This window comes from Mesoplodon bidens (genome assembly GCF_964165515.1).
Source record: "Mesoplodon bidens genome assembly, chromosome: 12".
NCBI classification, from domain to species: Eukaryota; Metazoa; Chordata; class Mammalia; order Artiodactyla; family Ziphiidae; genus Mesoplodon; species Mesoplodon bidens.
Window position 1 is genome coordinate 92,861,381 of NC_138168.1, and position 22,010 is coordinate 92,883,390.

Below are 22,010 nucleotides of genomic sequence, written 5' to 3' on the forward strand. Positions count from 1 at the left end.
GGGGTGCTGTGCTAGGGCTGACCCAGGTCTCGGGGTCCTTGAGCAGCGGCAGGAGAGGCTCCCGCGGTGGAGGCCTTGGTGAGACTTGCTGAGGCCAATGCAGTGAGGGTGGGGACGGGGCAGGGGTCCAGGGAGCACCCTGGAGAATTAGGGTCCATGCGGAGGAAAGAGAGGAATAAAAGGGGCCCGGATTCAGGTTTTCAAGAGTGATGTTGGTGAGACTGTCACTGATAAAACAACCTAGAAGGTACAGAGAGAGGTTAGGATGGAAGGGGGTGTGGTTTCGGCCATTCTCTGTCAGGGGCTCTGAGGTCCTTCTGGCGTGGGTGGTCTTCGCCGGGGCTCACGGTGCTGGGTCGCTCCTCTCCCCCGTCTGGGACTCGGGTTCAGGCTGGAAACGGTTACTTAGGTCTGTTGCTACAGGAATAAACATGGGAAGAAAGCAATTAGAATGGACACCCGGGGTCACTCTTCTCTTTCCAAAGAAACTGTATCTGTGAATTACATCCAAATCTTTATTTTTTTTTTTTTGAAATATACGTTTGACTGTGGGCTTCCCGTGTTACCTGTTTATACCATTTTGGGGATGTTTCTAGACAGGACTGGTATGTGGCTTCCAAGGGCAGGGGGGCAGGGGTGCCGTGCGTGGGATGTGGCTTGTTTGCCTCGGTGTGGGTGTGAATTCTCACCCAGCTTCGCCTGACTCTGCCATCCTGAGTAAGATCTAAAACTTTTCAGAGCCCGTGTTTCCTCACTGGTAAAATACACATGGTAATACGTATACCTCGGTCTGTTATTGCCAGGAATAAAGAAGAATACGCATAAAGCTTGGTTCCCTGCCCACCATGCCTGTAAATGTTATGGCAACAATCCTGGATTTAAAAGCTAATCTTAAAACTCTTCCTTCGGAATTAAATTATACAGTTGGTCGTAAACATGTGTCACTTATGCACAAAGCCTTAGCACCATGAATCCCAGTTTGATATTTTACTGAAAGTGGACATGTGAATAATTATATTCCATCAAAACTGTAAGTTTCAAGGTCTCCCCCCACCCACTCTGCCATTTCTAGAAAATCAAATTCTAAAGGGGAAACTTTTTATTTTTTTCCTTCTTTGATCATCTGTGTTGTGCAATTAAAAAGAAAACCACAGACAATTCCATGACTGATGAAGATCACATATGTAAAAATTAAGTGATCAATTCTAAGAGAGCGGGCCTGGCCTCAGACCAGGACTTTGGGGCCAGGATGGCTCAGTTTAAACCCTGTCTCTGACACTCTGTCTTTATCTTCTCTGATTCAATCACGGAACTTGCAACATGATAGCAATAATCCCACCTCACAGAATTAGAGCAAAGTGATTCAGTTATACATATATGTATTATACATTCTTTTCCATTATGGTGTGATTAGGCAAATTAATACCTGAAAAGCAGGTAGTCATAAGGACCCACTAAATGTTATCGAGTATCAATCTCCAATCTCTGCTGTGTGTAAAACTCCTATGCTTTCTTTTTCTTTTCAAAGATTTTTTTTTTTTTTGCTGTGGACCATTTTTAAAGTCTTTATTGAATTCATTACAACACTGCCCCCATTCCATGCTTTGGCCTTTTGGCTGCAAGGCATGTGGGATCCCAGCTCCCTGACCAAGGATCGAACCTGCACCCCCTGCATTGGAAGGTGAAGTCTCAACCACTGGACCACCAGGGAAGTCCCTCATATGCTTTTTATAACTGAATCCTACTTGACAGATTGTTTATTATTTTATCCCCGAAATATTTTTATATGTGAAGTCCTTTGTAAACCTCAGAATACTTCACAGACTTCCATTCTATGTAGCAGTTAAGCTTTTAGTATCCACCAGCTAAGCAATGTATAATCACACACAGCAGCTAGGTATCTATTAAAGAAAATAATGTCCATTTTATGAACCCCAATAGTAGTCATATACATTTTAAGACAAGTAGAGCGAAGGTGCGAGTCTTCCTGTTTATTCAATGTCCTGACGAGGTTAGTATGCGTGGCCACGTGAGGGCCTCTGGAGGTGATGGCATCCTTGGTCCACAGGGAAACGGTGGTCCCCCCTTTAATTTGGTACCTCGTCATTGCCTTGTGCCGAGTTACCTGTGCATTCCTATCTGCGTTTACTAACGTTCCAGGATTTGTTATTTTCTATCATGTGTGTCTGGTAGCTTCAGATTAAGCCCTCGTTATCCCTTGTAGGGACTAAAGACAGTCTTGAACTGGTCTTTTGTCTGAAAGCTTTGCCAGCAGGGTTTTAAAGCACAAATATGATCCTGGCACTCATCCTTACAAGGCTTTCCACTGCTTGTAGAGATTGCTTTACCTGCTCCAGAGACCCCACTCTGGCCCCTGCTGCCTGGCAGCCCACCACTTGCCATGGACCCTCCCTCTGAATCCCTGCTTCCTTGTGGGAAGGCCAGCCCCTCATCCACCATATTTGCTGAGCACATGTTAATGTGCCATTGACCTTGTGCATTGACCTTATACACGGCAGGGGCCGTGTACTGATAAGGGCAAGTGGCAAAATGCCAGGAGAAGCAAGGTATTTGGTGGTTTAACTAGGTGTAGTTTTTGAGAGAATTCTGAAAATACTATAAGGAAATGCAAAGAAAATAGAAGGTGCTGATTTTTGCCCTCTGAAGCTGACACCAGTATGCCTGTTGTATCTGACAGCTACTGCTTTGTAACAAATAGCCCCAGGACGTTAGTTGTGATCAGTGACAAGTGTGTTCATTTCTCATGCATCTGCTGATCATGGCTGGGCTCTGCTGGGAGGCTCCAGGCTGCATGTGGGTCTGGGTCTGTCCCATACATCTCTCATCCTCCTGGCCTGAGTGAGGAGACCGGAGGATGCCCTGCTCCTGGCAACACCTAAAGGCAGGAGAGTGGCCCACACACATACAGGTGTCCAGCCCCAGCCTGCAGACACCCCACGAGCAATGTAGTTCCCACGTCTGAGCCCAATGTCACAGGACAGGGGAGACACCCTGCCAGTGTGTGGGGGAGCCGCAAAACCCCTGGTGATGGGGAGAGAAGACGGATTGGGCCAACGTGTCATCACTTATTCCTGGAAATCAGTACATAATTATCCCAAGTGAGAGAAGCTGAGGGGGTGCAGATTGAGGGCCCAGCAGAGCGCCGTCCGGATGGACGTGAATGTTGGATGGGGAAACGATGCATTTCTGAGCCGTCCAGCTGGTGGCTGCCATGGCAACTGGAGTTGGCCAAGGCCTTCAAAGATAAACAAACCAGTCCTTGCAGGTCCCGGCAGTGCAGCAGGGTGGCCAGAGTAACAGGATCCCGTCCAGCAGAGGACACTGAGGCAGAACACGGGGACTGCACCCAGGAAGCTAGGAGGAGAGCAGGGGGACAGATGGACTCACCTGGTCATTTCTGCAGCAGATTCGGCTGGATGTGAAAACTGCCCGTAGCTTAGACGTTCCTGCAGAGCAGACTCATGCCCATTGGACGTGGGACCTGAGCAGATTCTGCACATTCTCATTCTCATAGCACAAACTGTCCTTACCCAATTAAGTCAGTACTTAGAGGCCCGAGAGCCTTATTATTATCATCATTGGAGTCCAGTTGATTTACAATGTTGTGTTAGTTTCAAGTGTACCACAGAATGAATCAGTTATACATATACATATATCCCTTCCTTTTCAGATTCTTTTCCCATATAGGTTATTACAGAACATTGAGCAGAGTTCCCTGTGCTCTACAGTATGTCCTTATTGGTTATCTGTCTTATATGTAGTGGTGTGTATATGTCAATCCCAATCTCCTAATTTACCAAGATCCTTATTATGAACAAAGCTGGCCTTACTGGTGTAACGTCAAGCTTGCTGTGTTTGTTTAGTGGGTGATGGAACACCACGTCCTATTGGACAAAAAGAAAGAAAAGACTAAGCATTTGTTAAGTACTGTTCCTGGGAGCCAGCGATGGACTCGCACATGTATTTGGTTTATCACTGAATCCGAGATACTGTCCATCTTCAGATATACCAAAAAGGAAATTAAATATATTGCCCATTAAAATGCGGTCGATGTTTTCTCATATGTTAGGATCCCTATTTTATTTTTATTAAGAGAACTTTTTACGCGTCATTTAGGTGTCGATTGTCTATCGGGAACGTGTCTGCACAGTGAGGTGGGCTGCAGCGTGTGTGTCCCCCAGGACAGGAGGTCTCCACCACTGCCGATGCTCTCAGGCTCTCCAGGGCCAGGCCTACTTGGAGGCCACCGCCGCTTAGGTTTCCATCACTTGACGATCCTTTTACCTGGGCTAGAGTTTTGTATAAATGGAATAATGGCACCATATAACTCCTGGTTTCTGCCTTTTTTACTCATTATAATAGTTTTTAGATTCACTCTTGTTGGTCATATTTGTTACCCACTTATTCTCTAGTTTATATGCACAATTGTATATTGTGTGCATATACCACGATCTGTGCATTTTCCAGTAAATGGCTATTTTAGTTGTTTCCGTTTGGGGGCTGTGATGAGTAAAGCTGCTGTGTGCATTCTGCACTCATCGCTCTGTGGATGTGTGTTCTAATTACTCTTGGGTAAACACCTGGTGTAGACTTCACATTTGCGTGAGGAATGCGGGAGGGTCCCCACTGCTCCACATCCTCGCCAGCCTTGAGGGCCTCTGGTGTGGGTCATCAGGGCCCCTCCCACAGGCCCACGGAGGTACCTCCTGTGGGTTTACTTTGCATTTTCCTGGGGACTGGGGACGCCCGGCAGTTTTCTCGCTGCTTATTGTTCAGTCACATACCTTTCATTTTGAATTGTCAGTTCAAATCTTTGCCCAATTTAAATTAGATTATTTGTCATTTTTATTGATTTGTAGGGGTTATTGACATAACCTGAATCTTTGTCAGGTGTGTGTGTTATGAACATTTTCTCCCCGTCTGGGGCTTGCCTTTTCACTTTCTTAATAGTGTCTTTTGGTGAGTATAAGTTATAAAATGTATTAATAGCATCGAGTTTTCCAAATTTTTCATTTTGTGGGTAGGGTTTTCTGTGTCTGCCATAAAACCCCAAATATTAATGGGAAACCCTTAAGAAGGAGAGCTGACCACAAAACTGACAGCTACAGTGGGCATCCTTCTGAAATACGGCCAAATCTAAAGACCACGTTTTTAGAATGGATACGATTTGTTATTGCTGCCTATAAAAATGCTTCAGGCTTCATCACACTAAAATCAAGTATCCTCCGTTTAAAGAGATCTTCATTTAAGAGGTTTTTTTCCCTTTAAGTGCATAAATGTCTGGCAGCCATTTGTTATCATCTATAATCTAATTCCCTTCGGTTGTCAGATTACTTGAACAAACTGTCAGACACCTTTTAAGTCACTAAAATCTGCTAGTTTGGGAAATAAACTAATTTTTAAATGGAACTTCTACCAAATTTACAGAGGTAGCTTTTCTAAAAGTACAGAATTGTTATATAATTGCAGAACTTAAAATTGACAGAAGCAAATTGGAATTGTACTCATGTTTCTAGTCTAATATGATAATGAAAAAATACTGAGGCAGACTACCTCAACAGTGCTAATTACTTCTCAGAAGTCTGCTCAAAATGGGGTGTGTAGTCCAGGAGACGAATATCCACGCCAAAAACTTCGACAAGCTCATAGCAGTAGAGAAGGCACAAACTCAACTGCTTGGAACTAGAAAAGCTTAAATAAAATTCATTGTAGAAGAAAGCTCAATGCAATCACCATAATCATGTTGAAGAGGTAACACATTTCCATGTAGGGTCAAGGGTCACAGTACCAGCAGGAGAGTCAGTTAACCTGAGGCAAGAAAAGAACCATCCAGATTGCTGCAAAGCCAGCGGCCTGGGTGAGAATGGATTTAATACACTGGATGGAAGGTTGTTCTTTAGTAAAGAATGTTGACATTTGACAGCATGACAAGTTACATGTGTCATTTGGAAGTGAGTAGACATCTCTCTTACCAGACACAAGCTGCAGAGCTTGTAGCTGCATCTGATCCATTTTAATTCTCGTCTATTACTGGAGACTTTGTTATATACCGTGACTTGATGGGTCAGGTAATTAGGACAGTGCAGCATAAGCATGGGTGTTAATGAATCCAGAAGTTCGACCCAATATTTCCCCATCTGGTGCTGAAGATGTGGTTTAAGAACTCTACGTCTGTGACACTGAACACACGTAAAGTTTTCTTTTGGGTTATGACTCTGGTTGGTCTTCAGAGGACCCTTGGCTCTTTGTGTTTCTATGTCTAATGGGTTATGTTAAACTTGTGATCAGTGTTGATAATAAATTCACCCAAATCCTTGCCACTTTGCACCTGTGATTCCACCAACCACAGTGACCCGTGAGGCAGGACAGGCACAGAAGAGGGCATCGGATCTGTGAGATGAGAGTTTTGCTAAAGTTCGTCAGACTAGTAATTCAAGGCTGGAGAACAACCAGAGTCTGCCTCCTGGTCCAGAACTTGACCTGTGCCCCTACGACATGACGCTGGCTCAGAAAAGCCATCCCGTGTCCCATAACTGCACTAGGAGTTTTGTATTCACTTCCTAATTCTCTAGGAACACGAGCCTCATTTATTATAAAGGCTTTTTTTTTTCTTTCACCTCAAAGTATGTTCAAGGCTCTTTCCTTAGGAAAAAAATCTTTATTCAACCCAATCATCAATTCTAAATAATTTCTCAACTTTTCCTCTGCCCGCAGCATATTCCTCAAATGGGGACTCTCTTTGGGTGGTTTTTCTTGGACAAATTCAGTGGCTTCTTTCGACACAGCTCATCTTCCTTTGGATACCCTCACATTAAAATTCCTTCTGTTCATTTTTTCTCTTTCAATTCTTCTTCTTTCACACATTAACTCCTCAACATTCAGTATAAGAGAAAATTATGTAGTTAAAGCCCTTCTGAATAGGAAAGAAGTCACGACTGGTCATACCACCCTGAACGTGCCTGATCTCGTCTGAATAGGAAAGAAAATGTAAATATTTTCATCTAACCTATGAAAGTAGATGGTATAATTTGAATTTTGTGAGCATTAGTTATTATATTTTCTTCCTGAACTATTTCCAGAATCCCAAACTTTATTTTTATCCATTGGAGGACATCCTTTTGGAATGGTTTCAAACCGAACTTTTCTTGAGATAATTACTGTAAAGCTCCAACTTTGGTGCCCTTTGCGACCCTGACCCATCAGCCAGCTGCAGGCATCTCCACTGGCACACATGCTTTCACCTGGTCCTCAGCCAGTCCTGACCAGAACTTCACAAGCGCCTTTCAACCGTCCCTCCTTCCCTCTCTCCTACTTCCACCATCGTTGTTTGGTCCTCTCCATTTTTACTTTCCCTAAAGAGTCCCTTTTTCTGTGCTCTTTCCTACCATGCGAGGAGATCTCACTGACATTTTTCTAAAACATGGTTGGGACTTGTCTTTTTGGAGTCCTGTTCCCGTGTGTCTCAGTGACTGGGTGAGCTTCCAGTGCGATGAAATACGACTTGTTGGCCGTTCATCTCCTTTTCCAGGTGCGATTAACATCCTGCACAGAGCAGGGGCATCTTTGCCGGAGAGAATCCCGCTCCAGGAGCTTTTCCCCTCAGCCATCTTGTTTTGGCCCCAGCGGGATGGGGCGGAGCTCAGCTGTCTCAGGAGGGTGACTTTTAAACAGAGAGATGGGACGGCCCTTTAGCCTCTGTTCCCTTGGACCATCATGAGTTTGTTTAAAGAAGATCTACTTCCTTCCATACGGCCCTAAAATGTAAAATGTAATTGCATTTCTCCCATAAGAGAAACTGAATTCCCCACACGGAGCCAGGTTTACCAAATAAAATTGCATAAGTGAACGGTTCTAACTTCAGCCAGGTTGTTTATATAAACAAACATGGAATCTCTTCTGACTTGGCAATGATGTCTGCCATATTTTACAACATTCTCAGCAAATTTTAAGAGGTGGTTGACTTAATCAATACTACCTTGCTTATGATGAGCCTTCAAATATGATGTAAAATCCTCAAAAGGGCCATTTCAAGAATTTTCCAGAACTATTTCTATAGATACAGTATGTTCTTGGATAGAGCATGGAAAGCATTTTGTGCCCAGATAATCACACCATAAATTCTGTTCACTAGTAAAGCTTCTGAAAAAGGGCCAAGTGCACAGGAAACTAAGCAGTGCGTCTCCAGGAGAGCTTCCTGGAGCAGGCTCCGCCATCAGCTGAGCCGCCTGCATGTGGAACTCCAGTTAGGGACGGACCAGCTACTTTGAGGGTTTCAAAAGACAGGAACCAGTTGCCTCTGAAAACACATAGCTCAGCCTCCATCCTCCTTAGATTGTCCCCATGATATAAAGCAACAAATTGGTCACTTCAGAAAGAAATGTGAGTCATTGTCCTTTTGATTCCAAGCCAGTTTCCTAGTCACAGCTGGAGCGAAAGCCTCATTAAATTAACCCTGTAACACAGGGGTCGGTTTGATTTATGTATCTACCTATTTGCTGAGCAAAATCTAGAGTGCATAGAAAAGTACAGAACTTATAGGAAACAATCAGTATGAAATTTTTTAAAAATTGGGTGGTGCTATTATAAGAAATGCAGCACCATTCATTTTTTGTGTGTATTAGAGATGAACCGTGTATTAGAAATCCCCTACACGGGTACCCTGTTAGCACCCAGAGCAGTGCCTGGTGCAATATTTGTTGAGTGCACCAATCAATGCAGTATGACTACTGATGGAAACCAAATGCTCGATCCTGATGTTGGACTGATTTAGAATCATAACTCGGCTATTTAAAATTCTTAACTTGCAGACAGCCCCGACCCCCCCCAAAAAAAGATCCACTTCTGGAAATGAAAGCCACAGGGAATTTAATGGAATTACATGGATGCCTCGGAGAGCAGAGGGCAGCTCAGACAGCTCAGGGTCCCGGAGTGGGCTCGGGACCTGGTCCCTGGTCCACATGCTCACAGACCACATTCCTTCCTAAAGGGGGCGGAAGCTGAGGGTGCAGGGCTGTCTCTGTAACAGGGACCAGGGCCCTTGCTGTTAGGAACAGAACCGCATGGCGTGGTTCAAGGGCCATTTCTTCCTTCTTCTCTCGTGTTCATTAAACAATGTAGAATGACTGTGAGATTTGAACCACCCTGGGCTTTGAGATTATCCTACGTCAATCTGGACACACAGCAATACAGCTTCCACCCTCCTCGTCCATTTTCAGGAGGCTGAGGTCAGCCAAGGAAGCACTGTGAGTGTCTTCTGAGTCGGAGTGAGGGGAGAATCCCAGGTTCCCCGTACCTTTGTGTTCTTCCAGGACGTGTGCAGGGATGCCACGCTCACACAATAGCAGCAACCGGTAATACAGTCAGTAGATGAACTAGTCAGCATTAAACGTACATGTGACTATCTTCAGATTGTAAATGGAATTACTAGGGAAAGAAAATCTAGGTGGTTTTGTAACTATTAATGTCATGACTATGAGTTATCTCAACACAGATTTATTGAGTGCCTGTGATATGCCAGGCATTTAAAAAAATTATCTTCAGGCATTTTTTCAGTGCTGGAAAAATAATGAAAATGAGAGCTAACTTTTATGAAACAGGGTTTCTGTGACACACTGCATAGGGAACCTCCTTCAGTCTGGTCACCTGAGTTGTCACTTGAGTCAGGTGCCTAACTCCTAAGTACCGTACCCCCTTCACCAGCCACAGCAGCACTGACACAGAAGCACACTCCTTCCCAGCTTTCGGGGGTTCCCCACCTGTGCAGGGTCACATCTATAGTCATAACCTCCCTGTAAACTGTAGTGAGTTCGTTTCAAAGCAGGCTAAAGCATAATTTGTGGAAAATTACTTTCTAAGCAGGAAATTGCTCTAAAGATTTTATTTAAAATATATTCGTCCAATATGTTGTCTGTTTTCTTTTCCCTTTTACGGAGAAATATGAAAACAAAAGAATCTTTAGATCCCAAAAGACAGCTCAGGTGAGGGAGAGCCTGTTCTGAGACAGCCCTGGGTCCGAGGGTGAGAGGTCTTGCGGCGGGCTGTTTGTTCACCATGGCTCTGATTCGGTGCAGCGGCCAAGCGAGAGAAACCCCACTCCAAGGGCGGAAACTGGAAACAAGCGCCCACATTTGGAATTCTTTAACACGGGTGAGGAGGAGGTTTAGTTCGCTGCTGTGAATTTTTAATGCCATGTATTTGGGCTGGAAGGATGCAGAACAGGAACATTTGGAATATTCTGTGCCCAGTGTTTTCTGGATTATATTTTAAAGCTCGTGTGAATCTCTAGTGAGGGATAAAGTGTTCTTCACCGTTATTGACTCTAAGTCATTACCATCTGAGGATCGCTGAGTAGCATGGACTCGTTTTTTATGGTTCTAAGGCATTCTCGGTCTATTTGGGGCAGAAGGGGGATCTAAGTAAGCTCATGTCCAAACGCAAAAAAGAAACTGAATTTATTAGCATAAAAACACATAAAGCTTTATACATGGAAATACCCGGTCCTAGAATTTTTTTAAGTGATCGCTTAGTTTTCATGTGGATGAGCTTCAGAGCTAGCCCCTGGACACAGCTTTAAAAAAAAGTCTGTCATCTTCTTCTTCTTGACTAATTTCCAGAAACACAGCCTATTTCGGAAATACTGCAGCTGGGATTTCCAGACTCAGCCTCAGTCAGCCCTCGGGGCAAGTGGGGACTGCTCTTCCAGGACCCTCCTGGGGGGTGTGGGTAGTGGTGCCAGCACGTTGGGGCTGCAGCGGGAGGGGCCGTGAGGACTCGCTGGGACTGGACCACGTGCCTGCTGGCCCGGGCCCCTGACGGGGACCCAGAGCAGAGGACCGTGGCCGTCCCTGGGGCCTGGGTCCCACCTGTGGCCTCCGGGGGTCCACGGGGTGTCAGATCCACCTGTGGACGCTGACCCCCCGCCCTGACCCTCCTCGCCAGCCCCTCCATCTCCTGTTCAGTCTCATCCTGCGTAGGCTCCCCGGGTGACCAGCCGCGGCCTCACACATGTCTCCTTCTCGCTACAGTGTCCTCGTGTGACCAGGAGCAGCAGTCGGCCCTGGAGGAGGCCAGACAGCCCAAGAACGACAACGTGGTGATACCTGAGTGCGCCCACGGCGGCCTCTACAAGCCGGTGCAGTGCCACCCCTCCACGGGCTACTGCTGGTGCGTTCTGGTGGACACCGGCCGCCCCATCCCAGGCACGTCCACCAGGTAAGGCCCCGTGGGGCCGAGAGACCCCGGAACGCAGAGCCCCCATGGTTCCCACCCGCCGCGGATGCGATGCCCGTGCCCCGGACCTCACCCCACTTCTCAGTGCGGCGTTAACGCCTGTGCCTGAGGGAGCCCATCTCCCTGACGTCACCAGGAGCTGGCGATGCCAGCGATGGCACGAGGGTGGTGAAGGCAGACTTGTTAGGCAGTTTTGCTCCTACCTGTATTCACGCAGGCCGGAAGTTTGAAAAATGGCTCTGGTATCCAGGCTGGGGTGGGCACCTAGAATGTATCCTCTATCACCTCAGCTTCTTTTGTCCCCGGTGTTGGCAAAGGGAACCTCGCGTTTCACAGGAACCTATTGCCCAGGACAGCTCTCTGTACTCCAGAGATACCTGTCTCCTCAAATTACCACTGAAAAAGAAAGAGAGTACTGAGGTCAGGGGCAACAGTAGTTACTCAGGGTCTGAAATACACACCGACTCATTCATTCATGTTTTGCGTGAGTCCGAGCAAAGCAAGTCATTTTATAATAGCACCAGGAGAAGACCTGATATTTGTTCCTGGAAATCGTGTGAACAAGTAAGGATGTTTTTGCGGCTCTTGGTCATTTGAATTGACCTTTGGTTTTTCATAGATCGGTACAAAAGCAGTTTACAGGTAAAGGACACTGTTACCTCTCACGTGTGATCCAGTTTAAGCCCTGGTTCCTTCTGCAGCACTAAGGCATTGATGCCTCCTAAGTTACTTCCCCCAGTTTCTCAAGGGTGACCGTGGTGCGTGTAGAAGGGGAAATGCACCCATGTAGATTCCGGGAGCTGGAAGGACAGGTAACCAGCTGACTTTTCCTCATGGGAAAGTCCAGCCACACCTGGAGCCCCATCTGGCTCATTCAGGAGACCAGGCTCCTTGGGGATGGGAACCCCAGGCCCTGGCCGCCCTGGACAGGTGGGCTGCCCTGCACACAGACGACCCCGACAGGGTGTCCAGGCCAGAGACTGAGGTTCCCTCTGCGGGTGGTCGTAGGAGATTGTTTCAAACATAAAGAGAACTTAAATCTTCCCAAGGTTTTGTGTGAGAAATTGCTTTGCTCGTACCTGAACGCATCTGTATGTAGGGAGTGCCCTTTTCTAAGAAACGTTTCTTGGGAAATGACATTTCCATTACTTCAAACTCAGGCTTGTGGACTGTGTCTTTAAGTTGGGCTGTTTGTTCCCCAGGCCCAGCTGCAGGGGCGCTAAGACCCATCTCATAGCTCCAGCAAAAGTCCTCCCACTTCAGAGCCAGGCCTCCGCGGACTGGCTCAGATGCTGAGACCAGCTTTATCACGTTGTCCCTGCAGAACCTATAAACGTTTTTTATCTCACAGTCAGACGAGAAACACAAGAAGGCCTCCTCCCTCCTGTCCATCCTGATTTCATTCTGCCCAGACTTTTTGGGAACAAAGTACCAAGTTCTCATTTTCCCTATTTTTTGTATAGGAGGGAGGGACTCCCTCTTCTTTGAGTTTCAAGAAACAGACTTAAATTAGACCCAGGGGAGGAGACCCCTCAGACTCGAGCTGTACTTTTCTCTCATTCGTTCATTCCTCTGTTCATCCTCTCCGATGCTGACTGTCATGACCCCGACACCATCAGAACTGAGGCTAGTAGCGAGAGGGGTGTCAGAACCCGCACGTTTCCCACAGGGCTCCGTCCATTGAGGCCGAGCTGTCCTTACGGCCCACCGGCCTTAAACGTGACCGCACCCAGTGCTCTCGGGGACAGAGGCTGCGATTAGTTCCGCGGTTAAAGGACGTGAGTTTCAGGAGCCAGTTTTGTTCTCTCTGCTCTGCATCTTCAGCGCACCAGCTTGCTCTGGCCTGATTCCTGTCCTGGCTTCTAGAAGCATCACACAGCCGTGACAACATAATGTGGCTTTTCTGACAGCCTCCCCTCACTCTAACTGGCCAGAATGTCACCCTCCGACGAGGCTACCGCCCATCAGGGAGGGCCGTGGGCCCCATCATTCAGCACCCAGGCATGGACGGGGCCACCCCCTGGGCCCCCGAGGCCACGCAGAGCAGGTTCTATGTGTGACAGAGTTTAACACAGAAGGGATACGATCTCTTAAAGCTCCGAGAAACACTCCCCCCCCGTCACCCAGAGGTTCACTTTTTATTCACTAAACGTTTGAAATCCCTAAATGTTTCAGGCACCGCTCTAGGGGCTGGGGGTATTCAGGGAACAAAATGGACAAAACCCTGTGCTTCCATGGAGCTTATGTGCCCATGAGGGGAAAGGGACAAAAAGCAAAACGCATAAGCAGATAAGCTGAATATGAGTTAATACGCCGGCTTGTGATAGCTGCACTGCAGGACAATATACAGGAAATAGGGAATGGAGTGGGGCAACTTCAGCGGGACGGCCGGGGGCTCCCAAAATGCTGAGGTCGGATTCAGGTCCAGAAGAATCTGGGGAGCACGCCGATGATGTCTGCGGGGGGCAGTCCAGACGGAGGGGGGAATGTGGCCCCCTGACAGCGTAGGTCCCAGAGCTAGAATCTAGTTACGTTTTGGTCAAAAGGGAGGATGTATCGGTTAGGAAACTCTTCACTTCTGTTGGTGATAAATCTGACAAATAGGCATGAACAGGGAGGGACTGTGTAATCTAAAGAAGAGGCGCAGAAATGGAAGAAGCTCCCTTTCAGTGGATGCTGTGACTTGGTGATGTCACTGAGGACATAGGGTCTCCCAAGTCTTTCCTCTGACATCCTCAGTGTGTTGCCTTGGCCCTTGGACAGACTCCCCTCATGGTCACAAGATGGCTTCAGGGATCCGGGCATCTCATTCAGACACCACATGCTCAGAGGACACACAGCCCATCTCTCTCTTTCTTAGGAACCAAACAACCTTTCCTAAAAGTCCCCTAGCCACCTTAAGTCATGGATTATTGGCTGTAATTGGATCATATGACTACAGCTAAACCCATCACTGGCAAGAAAAATGGAATTGGTTCAAACAGATTTCTACATGGATTCTGGGAAATCCGTCCAAATCATCAAGTTTAAGGCATATCTTATGAGATGCTGGCCAGCTTCACCAGCCCTCACTTACCCCTGCTTCTACTGTGATTGAGTAGCAATGTCACAGAAAGTCTTCTGCATTATTGTTTAAATACTTTCTGGTGCATAAATGCTATTTTCTTGCAATTTTTCTGAAATAAGCTGTTCCAGGGAGATACTTTATAGTTTTGATTTATATTTGGGTAGACAGTTCAAGTTCCGCCCCCCCTGCCGCCCCTGCAATCGTTCTCTATATTTTCTGATGGGGAAGAGTAATTTAAAAATCCAAGAACAGTAAGATGACATGAATATAAAATGCCTCCTCATTATAGGCTAGTCCTTCTTGCCTTGTGTCATCATGAAAGGTAATGACAAAGCACACATTTTGTTACAGGCTTGTGCCAAAGACAATAAATGCACAGAGGCAGAGAGCAGCTATGGGGCAGAATTTCTAGGTGGGTTGGTCGTCAGGTAGAAACATGAGTTGGACCGGGTGCTGATGCATCTGCTGGTCTCCCTGCATTTTTGAGTCAAAACTGACATCTTGGCCAAGGTATTCAGAGCCCCTGCAGGCCGGAGCCCAGGCCACGTGTGGTGGGACAGGACCTGGGAGGAGGGGGGCAGGTTCCAGCCTGGTCGCTGATTAATAGAGGGGAGAGCTGGTGTGAGCTATCGGGTTAAGCGTGGATCTGGCTGACTGCCAGCTACTACATTAGCGCCCAGAACGGAGGGATTTCTCTTTCACTTTCTTGATGGCCAATGAGGGTTTGTCCACCTGCCATCAGGCTGCAGGCTGCTCTGACCTGGCACGAGGACCCCGTTCCCAGCCTGTGGAGCCCACGCGGCTTGCTGGCCGTGTGAGCATGAAATCGAATTTCTCCCTGGCAGAGAGCCTGGTATCTGATGGGCAACCAGACGATTAAGAGATGTGCTTTCTTATCTTATACAAATAAGTTAAAATAAACACTCTTGAAAAGGATGCTGACAGATGTCAACACAACTTAAATGGCTTTATCTTCAAAGGCATTGATTCTATTTCTTGAGATTGTCATTTCCCCAAGTCACAGTATTCTTTACAAGGAACAGAATACTGTCATTTAAACATACATTTTTATATCAACATCATTGCTGGGGTTCTTGAGACATCTACAGCCCAGATATGGAGCAAAACCAGGATGATCACGCACTAAGGTTAATTTCCAGGTGGCTTCGAAGTTAAAGATTCAGAATGGGGTTGACAGTTTTGAGGTTTCTTATCACCACATGGGGGTACCGGCATTGACTCCAAGCCTTTGACAGGCTGTACACAGAGTTCATACTAATGGTCCAACTTCTTAACATGAAAGAACAGCTGGTGGCTGACGTTCTCACAGATCAAACATCCCAGGAATGGCTGGGCCGTTCGACCCCCGGGAGCCCCATCCCTAGTTGTACCTGCTTGGTTAGGAGCTGGGACTTCGCTTGTTCTTTCGCAGCTCACATTTCATGGGCTGCTGGCTGTGAAGGTGTCAGCTCTAGCGTGGGTACCATTTCCGACCTCCCCAGCCCCACGGACGCTGATCTAGAGTCTGAAACGAGGATTTTTCAGTCTTGAGCACGTGCTCAGTTTCCCCAGATTTAACAAGCATGAGTAACAACGAGCTCTTAGCCATCTCTCCGTTACCTGGCTTCTTTCCTGAATGTTCCCCTAGGGAATTTCTGGCTCCTTACCTACCCTACCTGTCTCAGTCCCAGGTGGGAGAGGAGACACCAGGTGGGTAAGAGGTCCCTTCACCCCCGTTCATTCCTGTGACCGTGGTTCCAATGCCATCTGCACTGAACCCCACTGCATTTCAAAAGGATATGAGTTAATGGCTTTTGGTGAAAATGTGATAGCTTAACTGTTAGCCGGAGTGTGTCGGGGACTCTTTAATTTCAAACACAACATTTCAAAAAGGCATATTAAGTTTGTGTGAGTGGGGTGTTAAGTTTTCTGGTATCAAAGAGGCTATTCAGGGTGTGAGCGGCTGGAGGAGCTCGTGGTGCCCTGGCTGTGTTTCAACCGCGCTGGACCTGACCCTCCAAGACCGGCCCCAGCTCCCCGGGCGCCAGGGAGGGACCCTGAGAAAGGATCCCTTCAGTGAGAAATTTCATTCTTTTATTTTCTGGGGTGGGAAAACAAGAAATAGTGAAAAATAAGAATCAGAAATGATCCCTATGAAGTAAACAGGATCTCGTATCTCTTTCTGAGAGAGTGAAAAGGAAACGGGCAGCAGGAGAGGGTGAGGCCTCAAGGGGACTTTGTTCACATCCTGAGAATCAGCGGCCCTTGGACCTGACCATCCCTCCTGCGCCCAACCTGACTGGCTCTGACTGTCGTGCACATTTTCCAAGAGTCTTTCCTGACCCCTGGGACTGCATTAAGAGCCCTAAGGGCAGGTTCTCACGGCTGCCAGTCACACTACTGGATTGTCGGTGTCCCCGTAAGACTGGGCGGTTCCCCCGGTGATGTGCATCTCCCTGCGTCTCCCACCACAGGGGCAGGTGCTGGGAGTCTCTCCACGTATCCCACCCAAGGAGCTTTATAAAGAGCCTTGGAGGAGGCTCCGCTGGGCAAGCTGTCCACCTGGGCCTGGATCTGGAGCCCAGCCGGCAGATCCATCCAGAATTACTGTCAATACTGGTGTCCCCGAAGTGCCCGCTGCCCGAAGTGATGTAGCCGGCAGGCACCCCGGGTCCCGCCTGCTCAGACACCAAGGGCCACCCTGTTCCTGTTGACTCCGTGGGCCCAGAACATACTCTTTATTCTTTGAGCCCTGAGACAACCTTTTGTAGCTTCGGGAGTTAGATTTTGAATTCGTTGGTCTTTGAGTAACGTATCAGTCTGGAATTCTGAGGTCCTCTCTGAGACTTTGCACTCTTTCCCGGGGGCTGTGACCCTGCCCTCACGCAGTGCTTGTGCTTGCATTTCCCCTCCTCAGCCCCTCCCCCGACCCTGAACCGTATCAAAATCCCGTCCTAGGCAGGGGCGTTTGGCAGCCACTCTACAGGTTGTGTTTCAGAACCTGGATGGAGGGACAGAGCCCTGTGTGTCATGCTTCTTCCTGCTGACTGTGAAGAATATAGTAAACTGCCACACAGGTCACCAAAGGTCATACATCCCGAGCACTGTACCGTGAGGATGAGATGCCCAGTGTGTCCCGGGACCAAGGAAGCCTGCGGTGTGAACACACGGGTATGGAAGGCAGCCCCCACCTCAATGTCTCTAACTGGCTCTTTTCTCTTTCCTTCCCCTCCTCGTAGGTACGAACAGCCGAAATGTGACAACACGGCCAGGGCTCATCCGACCAAAACAAGGGATTTGTACAAGGGCCGCCAGCTCCAAGGTGAGTAGCACGACGGGCTCGGTCGGATGCACCAGCCGCCACTTCGGGTTTTCTTGCAGGTTTAGGATGAGGAAGGGTCTCAAGCGAATTTAGTTGCAAAGAATGATTTCAAATTAACAGAGGCAGTGAGTTTAACCTTATGATTATTAAAAATATGCTCCCAGAAATGTTTCATGGATGTTCTCTTTCATCAAAAAGCCCATAAGTGTTTGTGATACACCAAAAATGATGATTTCAAGAGTTAAACCTCAAGCCCGTCCTGGACCCAGCGTCTTCCAGGAATTTATGTGAGATTGAACTTGGTCGTGGATTGAACTTGGTCGTGTGGCGTGAGCCCTGCGCCGGCCGACTCCCACCGGGTTGCAGTTATCTGATGAGATCGCGGAGTTAGAGACATGACTCCTGCATCATGGCAGTTTCCACGGCATCGGTGGGATGCTGCAAAGCTGGTTGCTATTTTGCTTCATTTCCATCCTCTTTTTTTCCTTTAAATGCCTCCAGATTGTGTACATGTAGCCACAGCCTCAGAGACCATGAAAACCATTCTCTAATGTCTTTCTTCTAGCGTGAGTGTTGGATCTCGGTCTTACACAGAGTCTGGATAATTTCCTGTTTAGAAAAATTCTGTGGTCCTTGCATGATTTATACTGTCAATGATAAAGAGGGTTTTACAGTCCGAAACATAAAGATGTTTCTCTGCTGTGAGCAGAGGTAGAGAAGACTAGAGGGTCACCCATCCACCTCCGTATCCCTCCAGCCATACCTGGCATGAAGGCACTGGACACAGAGGGAGCGGAGAAGGCAGGACCTGGTCTGGGGGTGGGGGTGGGGGGTGGGCAAAGCACAGCCATGCCAAAACCACTCTGCTGTCCCATGCTTATTCGGAGACATTTGTCCTGGGTCTTCTGCTGTTTCCCCTCTCCACACCTTCCTTTTGAGGCAGGTGGAGGAATCTCTGACACTATTATTATCATCTCACGATGTCTCTCTGTGTGCGTGGTCAGTGGGGTTTATGTTCATGAATCAGGCTGCTTTCTGGACCCTGGAGCTCCCCGAATGGTGTCCTCCAGTCAGAAGGGCGCTCTCTCCCTCCCTTGTCTGCTGCAATCTCTTGCCTCTGCAGTCAGGTTTTAACACCGGTGGACAATAGTTTTCTTAAGAGGAAATATTGAATTTAGCATATGCTTGGTCCATGGAAAGACCCCAGTGAATGTTTGCCCCTTTTAGCTAGTCTTAACCATGCCGCAGAAACTTCAGGCAATCTGTTCTTTGTCTCTGAGGTTCCAAGGCTCTCGATTTTTTTTTTTTCTGAGATGTTCTTGATGTGGACCATTTTTAAAGTCTTTATTGAATTTGTTACACGATTGCTTCTGTTTTATGTTTTGGTTTTTTGGCCACGAGGCATGTGGGATCTTAGCTCCCTGACCAGGGGTCGAACCCACACCCCCTGCATTGGAAGGAGAAGTCAACCACTGTTCCCTCAATTTTTTTTTTTTGATAATCCAAAACTGCATTACTTCTAAGTTGAGCTGCATGTGTTGTTTGCACATATAATGTGAATGTCATTAATGAAGGTGCGGTCAACCTCTGCTCTTCACTGGTTAGAGATGCTACGCCAGACAGAACACAACCCCTCCCACCTCCTCTTGGTGGGTGTGCTTGGCTAGGAGGGAATCTGTGTTCATGGTGGAATCCAGTACATGGAACCCTGGGCTGGGACTCTGGATTTAAAGGCTGGAGTGGTCATTCATCTTCTGGGACGTGCTGATCCTGGATATTGAGAAGTACCATGTCACATCATTCCTGGCTAGTCTGGGACTCAGATGGGCCATTTAGAGCAAGAGCATCTAGCTTTTTTTTTTTTCAGGGAAAACCACGTGAAGAGCCACAGAAACCACACCCCGTAGGACAGGAGGTCGGGTAGGCTGTGAGCACACAGGTGCCCTTCCTTCCCCCACCTTCAGTGAAGCCCAAGTCCCCAGGCACGAAAACCATTTTACACAAACTCGGTAAATGTCAGTTTACTTTGCAATTGTAGATGTTTGGGAGTGTACCGTTCACGACCACTTAATCATTTTGCTCTTTTGGAGATAATTATCCTTATTAGGGAAAAACAAGTAGGTCTTAAAATAACTCCTGGATCGAGGCTGTTCTTGTGGAGAGGAGAAAACAATTTCCAGAATAACACAGCACCATGGTGGGTAGGCAGACACTTGTTAAGTCACATGCCAATGCATTTTCTTCTACAAAGGGATGGTTTTCATTTTAAGCAATTTTTCTAAGTTTCGGCCTATAAGGGTCCTTAATTTTTCAAACCAGGTTGATAATATCCTCACACACAATTCACTTTTTAGGGGCTTTGTTGACTGCCAAATATTTATTTACGTGCTGGGTAGGAGAGTACACAGATTTCCCGGCTCACACCAACTGAGGGAAAGTGATCATTTAATCTTCGGAGGCCAGCGTTTTACCCTACGGAGACATCAAGCTCCAGCCTGAGGGGTCACTTCCTGAGAAATGGGTCATGATTTTGGCTCTCGAAGATTCTTCTTTTCTTCTGTAACTTTCCTCATACGACTGTCCTACCATCTTGAGAGAAGTCAAAAACCAGCGTGAGGGAAGTTTTAAGAAAAGGCATTAGACCACACCTTTCTCCCTCTACAAACCTGCCTGCCTCATTCTGCGCTGGCATCTCTTAATCTCAGTGGCCTTTGAACCAACCTCTCTGCCCTGCTCCCTGGCCTGCCCGTCACTTCCTGCATCCCCTGCCACCGTCTCTTGTCTCTGCTGAAGGGCTCCTCACGGCTCCGGGGAGCCTCTGTCGCCAGGGTCTTGCTCATCACCCCCTTCTGCATCTTCCCCGGTCCTCCGTGCACCCTGCAGGACCCGGCTTCTGGGGAGGCTACCCCTGGCTGACGCCAACCGTGTGTGCTCCCACTGCATCCAGGGTACCTGATGCTGCTTTGCAGGTGTTGAGTTACAAGCTCCACCCTGTGTGCACATGGTCCTCCTGAGAGATGGGCTGACCCCTGGGATGCCCACCAGCCAGCACAGCAAGGGGCACACAGGAGGCCCTGGGCGCCTGGAAAAGAGTTTGCAAATTAAGGGCACTAGGCAGGGTTTCTTTTCCTATTCTGAGCCTTTCTGACTCTTCTGTATTGAGTGATAACTGGTAGACTTAGATTTACCTAGTGGTTTTCCTGACTTAGAGGACACAGAGCATGAGTCTTCAATGAGTGGGATTTCTATATGGGAAGAGGGTGACCTGATAGACAGAGTTCATTGCTCTGATTCGACGTCAGGGTGCTCTCCGACCAGGAGAAAGAGGGAGAGCCCACCCTGTCCTCTCTCCTTGGTGGAGAGGCTTGCACACCCACGTGTGGCAGCTGAAGGCCACGGGAGGCCACACATGTGACCGTTGCAGGGATGAGATGTAGGCAGAGGCCATGGTGGATGGAGATGTGCCTGCACCTGGCGCCCAGAGAGCAGCCCATCCACAGACCTGGGTCCCCCATCCCTGAAGAGGAACTGGTTCTGGAGGGAGCTGGTGGGGAAGATTGGTGAGGGAGAGTTCATTACAAGTAAAGTCAAAATAAGTAAGCTTTATGGCTTAGAGTTTACCACCTCCTCTAACTTGTACCGATGAGATGATTTGTGTCTTTTACACTTAAATACATTCTTGTGGCTGATTGTCATTCTGAGGTGCAATTCTAACAGGAGCAACAGGCTTTCACTCTCCTCTGGCCTTTTGCTTCATTTAATCTCTTCTGATGGAGCAGTCATTGGTTTTGTTAGTTATCAGTTACGGTGCAACACAATCAAATATTTGCAGGCATTCGATAAGGAAGAACCTAAAGATAGGAGGGCAGGTAGAGAGAGTTCTGAGAGCAGGTGAGTCCGCAGGGAGAAACCTCCTTCCCTACTCCCAGCCTTTCTTTCCTCCATCAGTTTTGGGGGAAGCTCTGATGTCCTTCTGGGGCTTCAGAGTGGTGGTGGTATAGCCCCAGCACCAACAAGAGGGTGGTGAAAAGTGTCTGAGGATTTCTGGTACCAGAAAATGGCCTCCTTACTTTACTGCTTCATCCCCCAAACCAGAACCATCTATTGTCCCCTGCCCCACAAATCTCCTCCATGCTGGCACCCAGATCTGCCACATGTATTTATTTTGATCAAACAGCCCCGCCCATAGCATCTCTGGCGGCAGCTCTGTGGACCTCACAGCAATCAGCAGCGGTCAAAGCCCCCTCCCTAACCTAAAAGTCCCTCTGAGGGACAGTTAAGCCACCACACAGAGCCTTTTGAAGTCAACAGCCATGAAAATCTCTTTTCTCAGGGCCTTAGTTATTGCAGGCACAATAGGGTCTTTGATTC

General features: G+C 47.7%; 1 protein-coding gene across 1 annotated transcript in view; it reads left to right on the top strand.

The window, feature by feature from the left end:
- SMOC2 (SPARC related modular calcium binding 2) overlaps positions 1-22,010 on the top strand; it is a 156,313-nt gene that overhangs the window by 93,806 nt on the left and 40,497 nt on the right. The window contains exons 8-9 of the mRNA XM_081250874.1: positions 11,046-11,232; positions 17,557-17,639. Of these exons, the coding sequence (XP_081107000.1) occupies positions 11,046-11,232; positions 17,557-17,639 (270 nt within the window). The remainder of the gene's footprint in view (positions 1-11,045; positions 11,233-17,556; positions 17,640-22,010) is intronic.